At 31.0% G+C, this 18574-nt stretch overlaps 2 protein-coding genes across 5 annotated transcripts; both read right to left on the bottom strand.

Annotated features, from left to right (window-relative positions):
- Positions 1 to 1215: 1215 nt before the first annotated feature.
- Positions 1216 to 8779, bottom strand: LOC110626091 (DNA primase small subunit). Its single transcript, XM_021771835.2, has 17 exons — positions 8393 to 8779; positions 7808 to 7937; positions 7433 to 7483; positions 7114 to 7289; positions 6649 to 6726; positions 6434 to 6545; positions 5983 to 6067; positions 5853 to 5904; positions 5705 to 5766; positions 5515 to 5630; positions 5313 to 5434; positions 3874 to 3942; positions 3630 to 3687; positions 3302 to 3375; positions 2384 to 2432; positions 1808 to 1887; positions 1216 to 1557 (listed from the first exon to the last, which is right to left on the bottom strand). Exons 2-17 carry the CDS (start codon positions 7911 to 7913, stop codon positions 1495 to 1497), a joined length of 1353 nt encoding a protein of 450 aa, XP_021627527.1. The 5' UTR covers positions 7914 to 7937; positions 8393 to 8779; the 3' UTR covers positions 1216 to 1494.
- A 720-nt stretch (positions 8780 to 9499) lies between these two features.
- LOC110626534 (protein IQ-DOMAIN 14) lies at positions 9500 to 15145 on the bottom strand. Of its 4 annotated transcripts, none has more exons than XM_021772496.2 (6): positions 14729 to 15145; positions 13474 to 13571; positions 12351 to 12776; positions 11269 to 11502; positions 10817 to 10945; positions 9500 to 10352 (listed from the first exon to the last, which is right to left on the bottom strand). In XM_021772496.2, exons 2-6 carry the CDS (start codon positions 13546 to 13548, stop codon positions 9642 to 9644), a joined length of 1575 nt encoding a protein of 524 aa, XP_021628188.1. In that variant the 5' UTR covers positions 13549 to 13571; positions 14729 to 15145; the 3' UTR covers positions 9500 to 9641. The 4 variants fall into 4 exon arrangements, with proteins under 4 accessions (XP_021628188.1, XP_021628187.1, XP_043817732.1 ...); XM_021772495.2 differs by having other exon boundaries at positions 13474 to 13603; positions 14729 to 15144; XM_043961797.1 differs by lacking the exon at positions 14729 to 15145 and adding an exon at positions 14179 to 14685 and having other exon boundaries at positions 13474 to 13603.
- Positions 15146 to 18574: the final 3429 nt, after the last annotated feature.

Below are 18574 nucleotides of genomic sequence, written 5' to 3'. Positions count from 1 at the left end.
ATCCAGTAAATCCTCTTCACGCCTGCAATCACGAAATACCCGACTAATTAGCCGATAAAGATCTCTTACCAGCGAGCCGGCCACATCATTGCCGGATTTTCAAAAAATACTATGATTAACCATCCTCTTATTGTATAAAAATCAATTATTATAGAGACAAAAGTACTAACCGTCCCACTTTCTCCTTCCTGCAGATCTAACCAATCATAATACAGTTTTACTCCAACCACATTTTCATTACATCAGAAATAAGTCACATATTTTTGTTCGACTTTTTGGAGAATGTACAATTTTGTTTAGAATTGAAATTTTAACCCAGATTATCTAATTTCTTTTTATTTAGAGCAAAATAGCTACTTTTAGCCAAAAATATTAAAATAATAATCTTAAAATTTATAAATATAAAATATTAATTTTTATTTTTTAATATTAAAATATTAACTCTATATTTTTTGTCAAAATTATTATAAGTTTAGTTTTGTAATAATTTTATAATATTTTAATCATATAATGATTTTAATATTTTAAATATTTCTCATGCTTAATTACTATAATTAATATAAATTTATAATTTAATATTTTACAATTTTTAATATTAAAAATATAAAAGTAATATTTTATTCGTCCAAAATTTTGAAATTTTATTATTTTAATTTGACAAAAAAGACTAATTTAATTGCAAATTAAAAAAATAGATAAATTAAATAAAAAAAATATTTTCAATAAAATTAAAATGAAAATGAGATTTATTCAAAACTTTATTTTATGAAAATTTTGAATAATATTTCCTTTTTTTATATAGAAATATGGTAGCTTATTTACAATTATAAAACACATAGTACATACCATATAATTTCTAGAAAATTGGAAACTTTTACTCATATTTTACATGAAAAACGTAGAAGAAATTGTGAAGAACTCGTTAAACGACCAAAGAAACCGACTTGCTATTTGAACTCTCACAAGGGTTCACAAGAGTTTACAATAAGAGAAGGAAGCAAAATCCTTCGAAAGAGAGAATGCAAAAATTGATTATAACTTCATTATCGGGAAGAAAACCTCAATTCTAGGCTTAACACGTGAGATCCGTCTAAATAAAACATTAAAAAAACGTCAAAGGAAAAAAACAACTTCCCTTGCATTCAGTAGGAAATTGATTTTAACTATTTCCCATGGAAGAAGCAAGAGAGAGTATCCAAACCTTAAAATAGTAGATGCACTTGGAATATTTCTCTATTCTCATTCATCTAATAGCTTCATCAGGGTCAACATAAAATTATCGTATGCTTTGTTAAGTTGACAGAAGAGCAAAACAAGCATCTAAATGATCTGCTTGGGACGCTAATGATTATATAGAAAAGCAGAGAGCAAGACATCCATAAGTTAAGTTACACTGCGACATCATTATATATACTGTTTGGTATTGTCGAGCACGTCTAAGAGCAAACTGCAACAGAACCTTCTCATGAAAAGACGAACTGATTGGGGAAAACATTACCAACTCAATGAATTTTTTGACTGCTGCAGTTTCGCATTATGTAAACTCTCCATCTCTTCCTGCAAATTTTAGATCATTTGGTTCAGTGATGCCTGCCAGGATTAGCATGCTTTGTGCAAAAATGGGATTGTTCTTGATTTCTAAGGTCTACTTTCTATCACCAAGACAAGGGAAGCATAAAGTTCAGACTTTCTACCTAGGCAGGCAATAATAGAATATTTTTAAGTAACACTCATTAGCCAACCTAACTGCGGTTCCATTTGTGATGAACAAAATCAAGTTGAACAACCAAGTTGATTTTGGATATACCTTGCAAGATTTAAGAAGAGGTCGCAAGAATGATGATCTGAAAAAGCTGAGTGATTTTCCTAGTGAGGTTCTATCACATTCTGCCAAGAGAAAAAATGCATATATTTGTATTTAGGTTGTCTGTTGAACCCGCAGGAAGATAATAATAATAAAATAAAATAACTCCACAACAGAATATGTGAAAGCAGTAAACATTAACTCCAGCAGCATTTCCCATAGCAAAAGTCAAGCTAATCTTGCTCAATATTCGGTTTACTTTGAAAAGGGGGATGTAATCTAATTCTTGGAATAGCATTCCATCTTTTTTTTTCAGTATCCAAAGAACTCAAAAATTTTATGACTTCTAAAATGCCATTAAATTCTATTAGTCATTTAAAAAGATAAAGAGATAGCAGGGGAGAAGGAGCAAGTGAAGAAGAAGAATTTAATTCCTATGAACCATAAATCCATGCCCATTTCCATTCCATATCCCACATTAATAGAGCCTGCCTTAATATTCTGACCACTATGCACTAGTGCACCCAAAGGCTGCAAAGAAATGCTAGAGGTGTGAAGTTTAGCAGTAGGTTGACATACCATTATCATCATCTGCTCTTAGTCCTCCAATGTTAAGTTCTTCCAAGAGCTGCAAATCCAGTATAGTTATACAAGGATTCAAAAGAATAGGGAAATCTATATAAGACCATGGAATGGAGTAATTAACAGTAACGCTGCAATGAAGATAATACTTATTATTTCCAATTTCATATGCACAGGGATATAATAATATGTGTCAAAAAGGAGCATTTAAGCCTCTAGAAGGCACATAGTTGTATATTTAACTTCATCACTCATGAGGAAGAATATGCTAGTGCAGAAAAGTATAGTAAAGTTTTCTAGAAGTTTCTCAATGAATGACTTACAATAGAAGCCTACCTTGGCCCATAAATGATAAAACTCCCAGGACTGATAAATTATGATTCATAATTAAGGATCCTCAGTAAGCAGTAACGTGAATCCTCCAAAAAGAGGTGTCTATGAACATTCTTTTTTTAAATAAAAAAAAAAAGAAAAGAAAAGAAAAGGAAAGGAACCAATGGGCAAACCAAGCTGAGTTCCTATATACTTTATTTTGTTCATAGGTGATAGTTGAGACCATACAACTCAACAAAGCATTCAAACTAGTCCATATTCTCTACAAGTTTGCTAAGACTAGGAAATTCAACAGAAAAAAGGGTAGCTGCAATAGAAATAAATCAAGGGCACAAAACAATGCTGAGCGTAAACTTGTATTTCAACCCATTCCATCATTTTTGCACTAGTTCTTACATGCACCTAGTATAGACAAGTTGAAACCAACCACACTTTAAGAGTTAATGAATCAGGACAAAAATGATAGAATTTACCAATAAACTAGATTGAAGAGTCATCTGACACATCTTACACAAAAGTATGCAAATAAATTTTAAAAAAAAAAAAGAAAAGAAAAGAAAAAAGAGTCCAGTGCACCATTACCTGGGAAAGTGTTGGTACCAAAGTAGGATCAAATTCTTCACAATGTTTTGGGTCAATAGGTACACAAACACGTCCTGGAGCAAACAGAATAAATAAGCATAGCAACAAAGGATCAATAAGATGAAAGCTCACAAGGTTAACAATAAATACAGTCAGAGATTTAGAGTATGATAAACTATTACTCCTTTAAGCTTTATGCGCAAACTCTTGGAGAAGAGAAAATAATTGAACAGAAGAAACTCTTGAAATTCCAATGCCGAGTGTTAATTTTAAGTCCACACATGACATGCATTCACAGCAGAATAACAATAGGACTTCAAATACCCACCTGTTTTTGGATGAACACAGAATGGTGCCTTCAGCAAATGGTTCATGTGTTTTGACACCTAACTCATGCATGGAAATGTTCAAAATAATTAGAATTTAAAATGACAAAGAGGAAGTATATAGTGCTGAAAGTATAAAATTATTTATCTAAATTAGGGGACAACCACGAGGATGTTGCATTATTGGAAGAATTCATTGTAATAAGGTAAGGACTATAAAAGTGGGAAGGGGGTTATTGTGCAAACCTCCATATCAATCCTAGGATAAGTAAAAGAGAACACAATCTCTTCAACACATCTACGAAGTCCTTGTGCCTGGAAAAAAACATATTAAAGCAAAGTAAAAGCTTAGAAGGATGAAAACAAGATCATCAAAAGCTGACAAGAATTCTGGCCCCAAATTCAAACAGAAATCAGTAAACACAAGAATTCTCAAGTTTGACACAGAGTTTGTGAAAAGGCAAATAATCTCAAAGGCATTTGTTTGAAAAACCAAAAACCAAGTGAAGGGTGAAAACTTTGGCAATTATGGTAACTATGCAAGTCTTCTTCTAACCATATAAGATCTTAGTAGAGAAATATGTTGATACTAAAATGAGAACATGCTATGCGCCAATGAGGATGGAAACTTTATGTTGAAGTAATTTGTGTTTGTTAAAAAGTAAAGTTCAAACCAGTTATGCATCTTATCATCATGCATTGAAATGCAAAACAACAAATAATCTCTTATGATTACAGTGAATATGCAACACAGTTGGCTTTGCAACTGCATTCAAGCTACCATATTGTGCTCTGATTGTTTTTAAACATCAACCTTACTAAAATAATTAATCATTTCAATTGACTTGTGTTTTTCCCCAATTAACACAATTACTTGAGGTGCTTGATACCATCGTTTCATTTTTATTCACTTTTTCATTTCATTTTTATTCATCTTACATTATCTGTTCTTTTCCAGCTTGCTTTCCTATTTTTATGCATTGTACAAATAGACCTCATAGCTAGACAACACTTCTCCATGATACTGAGAAATATCAACCACAAGTCATAAACAAGAAAAAGCGTCCACTGATTATGTATGAGCAGGATCTTCAGGCATGCATACTCAATGGCTCAATGCTCCAATTTTCACCCTCGTACTTATTGATGAAGCTCAATTTAGCACATGTTCAAAGGAGCAATAGTGAACCTTTAGCCCATAGTCAATCATTTTATTCAATTTGCACAATATCAATTTTAATGCCATAATATCAATTCTCCAATACAAAAAAAAAATTCAAAACAATCAATTAATATCATGAAGCAATTAATTCTAATAGCCTAGAGAAAACTAATTGCCAAGAAATGCATGAATTACAGAATATTCTGAAGATAAAAAGTAACAAATGACAACCGACCATGCGTGTATTGAAAATTTGAAACACGACATAATTTGCATCAATCAAAATTTCCCCAGAACTTCAAAATTTGAAATATATAACAATTCAGAGCAATAAAGCAACTGGCTTGGAATTCTCTAGTCCAAGCAAATTAATATGTATCCACTGGAATTTTCCATATGAAAATCCATACACATATTAGATTCAACCAATATTTGGGTTAGGTATGCATGATAGAAACAAATACTGCCAACCAAAAGGTAATCCATTTCCTACAAGAAATAGGGCACAAATATCAGTTTTTACCTTCTTTTGTCCAGATTGTAATGTATGCTTTAGCTGCTCCCATCGAACAACATTAATGTCTTCTTTTGAAATGGAGGATCGCTTACTACTTTCCCACTTTCCCCGAATCTCAGAAGTAACAGCTACAAAGACAACACATTTGTTGTTGCAGCAAGACACAGCGATAACTATATGTAAAAGGAGAAAATAGGGAAGAAAATACATTCATCTGGAATCATCTCCAATATCTTCTCATATCTCTCTTGAGTTGAAAATAGATTTTGACTGGAAAGCAATTTTGTCTCAAAGAAGTCCTTGAGAACTTCAGTATAAGATCTCCTGCATTGCAGATGGGTTAGAAAATAAAGAAGAAAAATTAAATTAACAGTACATGGCTACATGTGAGAACTTACACAAGGAAAGGATGAAGAGCATGACCAGTCAAAGAAACCCCCTTACTACTATTTTCATTGCCCTGAACAAAGTACAGAATATGCAACTTCAATTAACCCTATATAAAATATCATAATGCAGTTGCATTCATAAAATGTAGTATACCACCTTGTAAACTCGGAAATAATCAGCGATAGCTGTCCTCTGTTCATTGGTCAACCTGCATGCATAATGGCAATGAATTAAACGATTGTGTCGTACTCATACCAGTTACCACAGAGTAATACAGTAAAATTACCTTCTTGCTTTTCCATCACAAACCCAGCAATGGACACCACGTCGACCGCTAAAAACCCAGAGAATGTGATTGAAACCAAAGTCATCTGCAGGATTGGAGTAACTAAGTGGAACTTAAAGTGAAGTTTACTATTCTTTTTGAATGATGAGTGTGAGACTGTTCCCTATATTTTTTGCATATGGAATCGATTTAGGGAAAAAGAAAAAGGAAATATTTAACCCGTATAAAAGAGGAGGGAAATGAAGAAAACTGATTGAACTCAAGCACTTTCATTAACAGCCAATTTAAAAATTTTACCAATGATATTTACCATTTGAGAGAAAGATGTAAGCTATGGGAGGATGCTGCTGACTTCTACAATGCAGAACATTGGATTCTCTAACTGCTAATATCAAGGTGGCTATCTAAGTGAAAACTTCAGGAAGCCATGTAAAGTGTAAAGTGCTCCTACCTCTGAGTGAAATGTCAATTACTTTAATAGCAACAGTCATTAGAGGCCAGCAGTCCAAGCAAACATCAGCTCCTGAGCAGCAATATCTGACATTATCATAATCTGATATATCCTGGACATATTTAAAGCTTAAAGACGTTACAAATTATGTCATGATTAAAAAAAATGTAAAATTACACAGACAATTTGGATGCTGTGGAAGTCCATGGACTTACAATATCAAAAATTAGCTCCCTCTCCACTGGAGTGAAAACATTATTCCCACTTTGGGAATAGGCATGCCTCTTAGCAGGCTGTAAAATACAAAAATTGTAAAACAGAAGGGATATATAAGCAAATGGGTAAAAAAATTACTATTCTACCCTACGCAGAAAGGAACTCAAACTAACCAGAGAGCATAATCTAACTTTCAATTTATAGCTCTGGAAATTAGAAATGCTTTCAAGCATCACTAATTCCAAGACTGCATTTGATCCAATCAGTGAGTCTAGTCACCAATAAAGATGAATTATTAAAATCACATGACCTCTTTATGTCAAATGTGTAAGGGCAGAAACAAGGAACCTGGACAAAAGCAATCATCCAGGACACCAAGTTCACGTAAACAAGTTGAAAATAATGAACTTTTAAAGGCAACATCATTATCAGTAATTGAAAATGACAAGCTATGAAAATCTTACATCCACACTGTAAACAGGACCAATGTCTATTTTAAATGGACATTTTTCTTTTATGGAATTCTCCAGTTCAGACTCATTGCTGAAAGACTGGAACCGCAGATAAATGTCATTATCGAGTGTGAAAGAAAACTCTCTTCGACCAAAGTAGGACTTGTCACAGGCAGGATGCTTCCCATCTACAGAAATGAAATGAAGTAGCATAATTACAAATAGAAATGGACATCATTTCCAATACGGACTGGTTTGAAAACAGTAAAAGTAAAGCATGCTTGCTCCCTCTATTGAAGTTTAGACGCCACACAAGGATATGTGGACTTACCATTTGCATATGAAAGCCATTTGAAAATGTCAGCATGGGGGAAAAGTTTTCCTGAAATGAAGAGAACATTTGATTAGTTTTTTTTTCTTTAAAGGAAAAAAATAAAGGGAAAAAGGCCTTCCATCTTCGATAGGAAACTCTAAGAGCATAGGAAATCAAAAATCAGGAAAAAATACACAAAAAGAAAACAAAAGTTTCTGCAGACGACAATTTAGAAAAATGTGTCACCATTGTTATTCAACTGGGACAGCAATTGATAATACGGATAATGCTCAACTAAAAATTATATTGAATAAGAATGCAGGAAAAATAATCAAACTAAAGAAACATTATCCCTTAGATCACTCCTCCTTACTCCAAAGAAAAATTATTTACCATAGTAAAGTTTAAGATAGTTAGCATTAAATCCATCTGTGGCAGCATTTCCCAGCCTTTGGCCATCGATCAACATGTCATCCCTTCCATTATCAATTTCCACCATCTGGTCTACACCTTTTGTTCGATGCTGAAAGAGAAAGCACATCGTCATTGTAATAATTATTTTGCTGTTCTTCGCTTGGGTTTTCGAGGTAAGAAATCAAATAGAGTAACAATTATATTATCGCTACTAAATACATTAAGCCTGGAAGCCACTAATAAAGAGCTTTGAACCCCGAATTGGCTTGATGAACTCCAGCCAGCCAATCAAGTCAAGTGCAAAGTAGGATTCATCTAGGTGTTCTTAGTAAGATTTATTGCATAGAAAAATTTTAATTAAAGTAGTATTGTTCAGAAACATTCATAACACCTACAATCAACCAAACAAAGAAAGGAAATTTTGCTTTCAGTTTCAATTACTTCATCAAAAGGATATAAAAGTTGAGAATTCCTTCAAGATCGTTCCTGAAACTTTGATTTCCTAACCTCATATAGCAAGAAAAAATGAATAAAATAAAATTGAAATAAGAATCGCGGAAATACCTCAAAAAGTATAGAAACCTGTAGATACAATGGTCAAAGCGTCTCTGAGCGATGAAAAGAAAGAAAAATCGGGAGGAAGTGGATGATGGTGATGGTGGGGTACGGGAGGTCGGCGGTGACAGCGAGAGATTTAACTTTTATCAACAGTGGTGCTTCCTGGACGTGGCGGTTACGATGGCCGGAATTGGGGTCAACGGGGAGTGACAGAAGTATGATAGTTAGGTGTGTGTTAAACGGTGAGTATTAGATTTAGGGCTTGTGGTTGCCCTGTTGAAAATTGTTAGGACATGGAGATTAGGCGGGAAAATTTTAGGCGATTGAGATTATGGCGGGAAATTATTGATGTGAGGGCCGAGTCCAGTGGCCGGTTCCTTTCCGTGTGAATTTCTCCTATGTGCAAGGTCGGCAATGGGTTGAGATGTAGGCATGCAGGTGCTGTTTGGGTTGGGCTATAGTTGGCTTGATCAATCGATTGAGTTTTAATGTTCTTAGACCCATGTGAATTATTTCAATGCAAATCAGATTGCACCATTAAAAAAACATAGTTTTCTAATGTATCTTAATTCATTTTCATATTCATTATTTCTTGATTTTTAAAATCGGCTAATTCATTATAAGTCAATTTTTTAATCAATTATAATTCCATTTCTATTATCGTTCGCATTATTATATATATATATATATATATATATAATGAGAATTGAAAAGTTTGCATTATTATATATATATATATATTTTTTTTAAATAAAAATTAAAAATTATATATATTTTTTTTTAAATAAAAATAAAAAATTAGAAGATTAAAATTTAAAATCCTCATATTTTTTAAATCGCGGAATTCAAATGCCCGTATCAAATGATTTTGCACGTATCAAATTTACTTAACGTGATTTTTAAAATTACCGAATTCAAATGCACTTATCAGATTTACTTAATAAATATATTAAAAATACACTTAACACCGAATTAAATTTAAATCTACTATATCATTTTATAATTTAAAATTTTATAATAATATAATTTTATATGCATCGCTTTTCTCTGATTAAAAAAAATGAAAAACAATAATAATAAATTATTAAAGCAATCGGAAATATAAACACACTATTAAATCCAAACCATCATTTTCTATCTGTTGGTTTATTATATTACATCAGTAGTTATGTAACTCAAAATATCACCATAAACTCAATCAAATGACACCAAAAAATATGAAAAAAAAAGGTTAAAAATATACGCAAAACTAAAATCACACGAATCGGTTAAATGGCTTCCTTCCGACGGTTGCAGGCATAGAAACGGTTGAATCCACACTCAAATTAAGTGATTCTTGTTTATGAGAAGTTGAATCCTTGTTAGAGAACAAGGATCCTTTGTTCCACTTGAATGATCCAATGCCTTGTGTCAGAGGGAATGAAAGCCTCCTCTTTTCACTGCTTGGGGTCCCTGGAAACCTTTCCTTAGGATTACTGTTAGCTCTTGCTTTGGCTTTGGCTGAAACCGTAGGAACCATGTAGTTCGGCACTGAAAAGGGCGGGCAGCTAGTCAGACTATCGTCGTCCTTCATTGGTAAGTCGAAAGGGGATTCGGCTCCGGTACTTGCTCTTGCTCTTGAGTATTTTGGCAAGCCTGAGGTGTTAGCTTGTGGAGTTCTGTGTACTGGAGTTCGTGCTGGTCTCGTTGACGCGAATGCAACTGATTTACTGGATCTCGGTGTGGGAGTATCCATAGTATCAAACCCAAAATGCTGTTGCTTGTAGTTGCTTGATGATGGCCGCGGGCTTGGCTTCATCTCGGAATGTGGCCTTGGTGGTGTAAGTTGAAAATTCTTTAACGCTTGGCTTTCAGGAGTATTTGTCGGAGGTATTTGACGATCTAACCAGTTCCACCACCACGGAAATCCATTCGATCGAATGTCTGCTAGAGCTGATTGAGCAGATTTTGGAGTCGTTTTCCATAACTGCAAGCAAAGAGAAAACAAAATGTTATGATGTATCCTTTTATCCAAAGAGCCAAATCATCTAAACTGTTTAGTTGCACGATGAACAGCACAGAAACTGTGAGATGAAGTATATGTCATTCAAACACTTCAAGTTACAGACTATCAAATCCAGTACACATCAGCAACTGCAGAATCACATTGCAGATAGATATGTTGATATGGCAGAGGAGAATAATTCATGCATCTATAGCTTGGCTGTGATGTTTGTGATTCTTCAGACAAGGAAGAAATAATTCGCTTTTCTAACACACCAGCTACAATGTCCCCAGAAAATCCAGGCTATAAGCCGACTTCCAAGAATTTTGCATATGGTGCATGGAGTTATGTTACAAATCTGTTTCCTGCTCATTGGCTATGGACATGAAGTTTCAAATAACATCCGTCATTTCCAAAATATGTAAATTAATATTTGCTATAGATACCTGGTGGGAGTATGCATATGCCATCGCTCTTTCTCTCTTGATAACTGCATCCACCTTTCTCTGCAACCTTGCCTCAATTTCCTCTTTCACTAGCAAGCTGTCATCCCAATCTCCATTTCCTGCCTCAGACTACAAAAATGGGCCCCAGTTATGATCACTACTTATAGTAGTAGGAATATGGAAAAACAATTAAATCACAGACATGGTGACAAAGATTATGCTCTCTTGACTTAAACAACAATAAAAGTGGTTTCCCAATATAAACCCGATCTATATTATATCAATATTATACAAATTATACTAATAATATATACTAATATTCTCGATTATCATGCCACAAAGGGTCTCAGGATGCAAGCAATTTGACGGACCAAATAGGCATGTTACTGTTCCAAAGGGTTTGAGCTGCTTAACAGATAGAAATACAATCACAAATCACACATGGGACTTACAGCAAGGCTCCATTTGCCCAAGGTACTCTCGACGTCTTTATCACTCCTATATTGAGCTTGCCGCCGTGCTTGGTTTTCTAACATCTGGATCCTCCGTGACTGAATCTGAGATTGGACCCGGACCAAGAGCTGCATGTATTTCATTGCATTCATCGTCTGCCGCTTCACACTTTGTCCTCTTACCACTCCTTGAAGCCTCACCAGGCCCTTCAGAGCTCTAAAGCTCCTTCTTGCCTGAATGTGTGGAAAAATGTGATGCCAGTTACTAATTGTTAACTTGAGCCAAACAAAGCAAGGAGAAGGCAGAAATTGGGAATGAAAAATGATGAATTAATTCTATATACCTTCAGAAGATCACAAAGCTCTCTTTTATACAAGAGTAACAAGGTAAAAGATATTTACACAAGAAAGAATAGCAGCAAAAATAATAAAGGAATGATTATCCTAACAACCAGGATAGTCATTCTTAAAAGTAATCTCAATATTAATAGTCCAACATCATTGCAGTATCCCATAAGTTTATTACTCAAGCAAATGGATCAGCTGATTTAGTAGGTGCCTAAAGACACAACAACTGATTATTACATTAAGTCTCTGTTTGTTTCACGGGAAATATTTTTTAGAGAAACATCTTTCGTATTTTTTTGTATTTTTTGAAGTTTGGGACACTAAAAAAAATTAGTCAATGAAAAATATTTTCTCAGTCAAATAAAAAATTAAGCCATTTTAGAAAAAAAAAATGATTTCGTCTTTTGAAGAGAGAAAGTTACTTTTTACATTTTGAGAATCATATTAATGTCTCTAAAAAAAATTAATATATTTTATTTTCTAAATTAAAATTAAACAAAGAAAAAAAAGTTATTTTCTCCGATCCGTGGAAAACATTTTCCACAAAATACATTTTTTCACGGAAAATATTTTCCAAATTCCAAGTACTTATTTTCCGCAAACAAACGGAACCTAAATTCCTTTTGAAATCCCAAAAGTGTGTAATTTCATTCTAGGGAATGTACTGCTAGTAGATGCAATGCTTCTCATACTGATATGCACCTCGATAAATCAGTAAGGGAGAAGAAACTTACAATATAGCCTCTATAGGCTGCTTGGATCTTGGTAGCTGAAGCATGGTGGTTCCTGAGAGTTGGTTCTGGTCTGTAGTATGTCTCCTTATGACGAGGAACATGCTTCGGAGAAGCTGCTCTCGGGGAACGAACCTTTGGAGATGCAGCTCTAGGGGAAGAAACTCTAGGAGAAGCAGCTCTTGGGGAGGGAACTCTTTGCGAAGGAACCTTTGGAGAAGCAACTCTTGGAGGCACAAAAGGTGGCGTTTTCGGTTGCTCAGGAGGTGTGGGAGGCCTGAAAATTAGTTTATGCTCCCTTTCGGCCTCATCCAAAATCTTCTCAATGCTACTTGGTTTTCTGAACAGGGGAATGAATGAATTTGTATCAGCATGCCTTAGTTTTCCTCGCCCCTTCTTCTTTTCTTTTGTGCTTTTCCTATCTGCTTCCTGAAATGTGGGTTGTGATGGTAAAGATTAAACAATAGACGAAAATACAGTATCCAAAAGGGTAAACATTTAAATGCTACAAATAAAAGAAGCTATTGGTCATGAACGAAAGCCAAGCAACACCCTTAATTCAAAATAGCGTGCATCTTCAAACATATATCTACTTATCAACCATTTTTCACAATCTTTCAAAGGCCATGCATACGAAATATCAAACCTGTTTAAACAAACGTACAATACTAGGCACACAGACACTCACAATTGCAATATAGAGAAAGAGAAAAGAGAATAAACATAAAAAGTTTAACGTGGGACATAAGGTCTCCATCACGAGCAAAGCACTATGATGAAAAGTATAATATAATCTCTCTCAGAGCTCTCAAAACCATAATCGAAGCGAGAAACTTCTCGGGTCGGGTCACAATTCGGCTCATAAGAAAACATACCCAAAATTTAAGCCACATAATTAACAAAGTCCTTCCAATTTATAGCACTAACAGCTGCTCTTTCAAAATAGAACAAGTATCTTCAAACACCAAACATTTTGCATGAACACTCACAAATTCAAGACCATTTCCTTTGTGGTGTCCAAAAGAAAAAAGAAAACATATTACAATTTCTTAGGTTTTATAACCTAATTTCTCCAAAATTTCCCTTAAATTGCATCCAAATAACCAGAAGCAAGATATCCACTTACATTGGCTAGCTTGTCCTTGGAGTGGGGTAGAAAGACCTTCTTGATTGCAGAAAACCAGCTTCCTTTCTTCCCCATGTTCCTAGCATTACTGTCTCCACCTGGATGAGGAATCAGCTGTGTAATTAACTATCTGCAGATCCACAAAAAAAAAAAAAAAAAAATCCTTATCTGTGCAATTGGGTCATAAATGTATGTGGATATCTATAGCAGAGTTAAAATTTAAAATCTTGACATATGACAAAACATCTTTAACCAATGTAAGAAAATTACAGGTGGAACCATTCTGATGTGACAATTCATACACTTTGCCATGTTTTTTTTTCTACACCCCATCAGGGTGAAAATCACAGGATTTTCAGACATTATCAGATCAACACATGGTGGATAACTCTTATCTTCTCAGCTCAGTGTTTCTAGAGATCTACAGGACTCTCTTCAAGGGGAACATAGAGGAAAAGAATTAGATTTGAAGATACAAGTAATAAAATCAGCACAGGAACTTTAGAGGAAAGGGTTTGGTAACAAGATTCCAAGTAGAATTCTGCTAAGGAATATACACTCAGAGAATAGATAAGGATAAGAAAACAGAGGAATCTTCAAACTAGATTAAGATATTCTAGCTATAGAAGGAGGACAGCCTCCAACTTTTCACATCAGAACTAAAATTAAGGGTAAAATTTGAGAAGAATCAACAGAAACACATACAAGCAAGAAGGTCCTGCCAAAGCAAAACTGTTTTTTTTTTCCTTTTATATAATAAAAATTACAAAAAAAAAAAGTATATTCTGGTCAAACTTCATATCCTTCTCTTGTACAAGATTAAGAGAACATGATGAAAGAGAGAGAAAGAGAGTGATGAAGAGATGATGAGGCTATGAGGGTTTTGCAGTTCTCTTCCAGGAGCTAAATCACCTCAAGGACAAGGAGAATTAACAAAGAGACGAAATTATTTAATGGGTTTTCGAAATAATCATCAACAAACCAAGAAACAAAAATCTGACAGTTGACAGACAAAAGGATCCAAAGACAGAAGGAATTTAGTAAGGAAAATAGCTAAAAACTACATGGGCAGAAACAGTACCAATACATCTAGAAAGAGAAAATTCAACTTTTAAATAATTCCAATCCCTTTAAGACTGTTACCAAAAAAATCACATGATCCATAACAAACATACCATAATTAACACATACCCAGAAAAAATCTCTAGCAGAAGAGAAAGGAACCAAAAAGAAACTGAGAAAATATGAAGAATACCTTAAATTAACACCCAGTTTATGAACAGAAACCTTAAAAGGAAAAGAAAATTAAGCAAAAGGAAGGAAAGAGGAGGAGGAGAAGAAGAAGCAGCAGCAGCCAGAGAAGACTGTGTCTTTAGCCTCCCTCTCCTTTTCTATAGAACATGCTGCCTGTTTTTTCTTTTGGATTTTTTCTTACATAATCTTTAATTCTTGTTTATCTTTGTTTTCACCCAAAAAAAAAAAAACAAAACTTTCTTTCTCTCTCTTTCTTTGCGTTTCTTTCTCTCACTATAGAACTTTGAATCAGGTTCTTGGGTGTATGAATTTACTTTTCTTTCATTGCCACCTTGCAACTTTTGTTGATTTATAATTTTTTTTCTTAGAGGTTGATGATCATGATTAAGAGAGAGAGAGAGAGAGAGAGAGATGGCCACTTTCTCACTCAATGGGGTTGATGCCAACCCCAACCAACTTTACTTGAATGGGAAGACTATTTGGACATCAACAATCCCTAAAACGATTAGGTTCTTGCTAACTATTCTTTATTATTATTATTATTTCCTTTAATTTTCATTATTATTACGTTTGTATGATAGGAATCTTACACTTGATTGCTATCTTTTTCAATAACCAAGCATAAAATTCTTTCAATTCAAGGTTTTGTTTCAGAAATTTCACCATATAAAAGTTTTACTATAGCCCATCAATTATAGTGACCTATTATATAAATTTCATTATAATTAATAATAAATATTTAATTATTGTATAAATAATTATTTTTTATATTTTATAAAATATTTATATTAAAACATACTCGATTTAACCGTTAAATATTAATTATAGTTAATATATTATAGTTATTTCATAAATTATAGAAAAATTTATAATTTAATTTTTAGATATTATTATTATTAATAAATCGGTTCTCGTATTTTTAAAAATTTATTAAAATATTCTTATTTTTTATTTTTATCAACAAAATAGTTATTTCATTTTATTTTACGTTACAAATTAATAAAGAATGAAAGATAAAATTGATAAATAAGAAGAATCTTCTTTTGCTCCTCTTCCTTAGAAAAAGAAGAATAAAAAGAAGAATTAAAGAAGAGAAAGAATAATCAAAGAAGAAAATGAGGAATAATCAATGAAGAAGAAGGTGGAGAAAAAGAATGGGATAATTTAATTTTTTGTCATATTTTTAACTGCAGAAATAGATGAAATAATTATTTGGTTGATGGAAATAAAAGATAAAGATATTTTAATAGATTCTTAAAAATGTAGATATTGACTTGTTAATAATGGTAATATCCAAATACTAAATTATAAATTTTTCTAAATTATATATAATTTTTATTGTTAGTGTATAAAATGCCTGTAAATTTAAAATATAATCATGTTATATATAAATATATATATATAAGTTTTATGATATAATCAGAAATATTATAAATTTAAAAAATAATAAATATTATATTTATAAATTTAGTCTGGTGGTAAGTGTATTAAATAAATCTGAGACATCAATTTTATTTTTTTAATTTTTAATTTCGATTCCCATTTAAAAAATAATAATAAATATTATAATTAATTTAATTATTATTTATAGTATTTTTAATTTATTTATATGTTTTATAATTTTAAATAATTGGTTAGTGTATAAATTTTTAAAAAAATTATAATTAATTCAATTTTAAAAAATAATATAATTTAAATAAAAAATAAAATAAAAACAGTTATAACCGATGGAAATAACTCTACCATTAAAGTTAAGAATGCAATTAATAGATTTTATATTAAGTACATATAAGCTATTGAATTTTTTTTTAAGTTTATAAAAAAATTAATAGCTGATGTTGATAGCCGATACTGATCATTAATTGCATATGAAATTATGTTTAATTGTTTATTTTTTTAAATGGAAATTGAGATAGTAAGACCAAAAATATAATTTTTTAAATTTATTTAAATATATTTATCAACATATTTAGTGTCTATATTTAATTGTTATTATTTAAATAAAAAATATTAAATAAAAGTATATATTATATAATTTATTTATTATTAAAATATATATAAAATTAATAATTTATCATATAATATATATAATATTTAAAAAATATTCTTATTAAAAAAATATTTTTTATGTATATATAAGTTAATTTTTAATATTTATATTTATTTTATAATTATAAATAATTTTATTAATATAAATTGAAATTTATATTAATATGAAAATTTAATAATTAAAAAATATTAAAAAAATAATATAGTCTAAATAAAATATAAATTGTCATCACCTATCAGCTGATTAAAAAAGCTTTTAAAATTAGACTCCATTGAAAATATACAGAATAAAGAAAAAATTACTACTCAATTTTTATCTATAGAAAAATTTAATTAGTCATGTAATTTTAAAAAATATATTAAAATATTTCTAATATTTTAAAAAAATTATTACTTAATTTTTCTATTAATTTTACAGTTAAATATTTTTTTTATTTAATTTTTATAATTTTTAAAAATTTATTAGTTATTCTTTTAATTTTTTTAAAAATTTATTAATTATCATTCTGTATTAGATGTATTTTAAATTTTTTTTATAATATTTAACAATTAAAACTAATAAATAGATTAATTAATAGATTTTTTAAAATATATAAAATATTTTAATATATTTTTTAAAATATATTAAATCACTTAGAAAGAATTTTTGTTTAACTGTTTAAAATTTTTGTAATGTATAAATATTAAAAATTATTTTAATTCTTGAATTATTAATATTTTTATGATAAAAAGTATTATTCAAAAAATTAAAAGTATATATATATATATATTTTTTAATATATTGAATTAGTGACTCTCTGTACAGTAATAATTCAATGATGATAAAAAATATCTTGTAAATTAACCTCTATTAATTTTGCAATAGTTTATCTTAAACCACCGGCTATGTCAATAGATTATTATTCCATTCGCGACACAATTTATTTATTTATATACATATTTAAAACTTACTTATCAATATTAGCATAGCACAAATTTTTAATTTCGTATTTTTTTATTAGAACAAAACCTATTTTATTGTCCATTTCAATCATTAACCGTTTAATTTTTATATTTCATATTATCAGAAAATCAAATAATAGAACACGTAACTCAACATCCATTAAGAATAAATACTCAGACCAACATAATAACCTTTAATTATATTCCATACCAACTAGGCAGAACTCCTACACTTCTTTTTTTTGATTTTATAAGATAAAAAAAATTATTAAATAATATTTATTAATATTTAGATACAGTATGAAATTCTATTACTCTATAAACACCAAACTTAAAAATTATATATTAATGGCAGCTTGGCTTAAATATGATAAAAAATAAATCAAAATATAATACATATTTAAAATTCTGCATCCGAAAAAATCCAAATAATCATATCTACATATAAGAACACACAAAGAGCTCTCTGCTGTTGCATGACACGAGGTACAACTCATACCTTGACTCAACTTAAAATAATTTTATAATAATTAATATAATAAAGTAGTATAAATTTAATATTATAATAATTTTATTTAAAAAGATAAAATAAATTGTATAAAAAAATTTAGTTTACCAAGCAATTAGATTCCATGCGTGTAACGCACGCTCCATCATAAGGAGTTCGGGGAAGTACATTCTGCTACATCCACGCGTTTGGCACTTGCTTTATCTTCATGTATTTTATTAACGGGTCACCCATTAATTTAATTTATAAAAATAAATCATATAGTTGGCGAGCTTATTTTAATTAACTCAAAATTTTTAATTTAGAATTAAAAAATATAAAAGTAATTTTCTAATTTTCTATTAGACT

Source organism: Manihot esculenta, chromosome 11 (genome assembly GCF_001659605.2).
Source record: "Manihot esculenta cultivar AM560-2 chromosome 11, M.esculenta_v8, whole genome shotgun sequence".
Lineage (NCBI taxonomy): Eukaryota > Viridiplantae > Streptophyta > Magnoliopsida > Malpighiales > Euphorbiaceae > Manihot > Manihot esculenta.
This window is presented reverse-complemented; position numbering and strand designations above follow the sequence as displayed.

Coding starts and splice junctions, on each gene's coding strand:
- LOC110626091 (XM_021771835.2), bottom strand. CDS start 7,913: ATGGTGGAAATTGATAATGGAAGGGATGACATGTTGATCGATGGCCAA. Junction 5,631..5,704: donor GCTCTTCATCCTTTCCTTGT/GTAAGTTCTCAC, acceptor TCTGCAATGCAG/GAGATCTTATACTGAAGTTC. Junction 5,435..5,514: donor GGAGATGATTCCAGATGAAT/GTATTTTCTTCC, acceptor TTGTCTTTGTAG/CTGTTACTTCTGAGATTCGG.
- LOC110626534 (XM_021772496.2), bottom strand. CDS start 13,548: ATGGGGAAGAAAGGAAGCTGGTTTTCTGCAATCAAGAAGGTCTTTCTA. Junction 12,777..13,473: donor CCAAGGACAAGCTAGCCAAT/GTAAGTGGATAT, acceptor CCCACATTTCAG/GAAGCAGATAGGAAAAGCAC. Junction 10,946..11,268: donor TGGGCAAATGGAGCCTTGCT/GTAAGTCCCATG, acceptor CCATTTTTGTAG/TCTGAGGCAGGAAATGGAGA.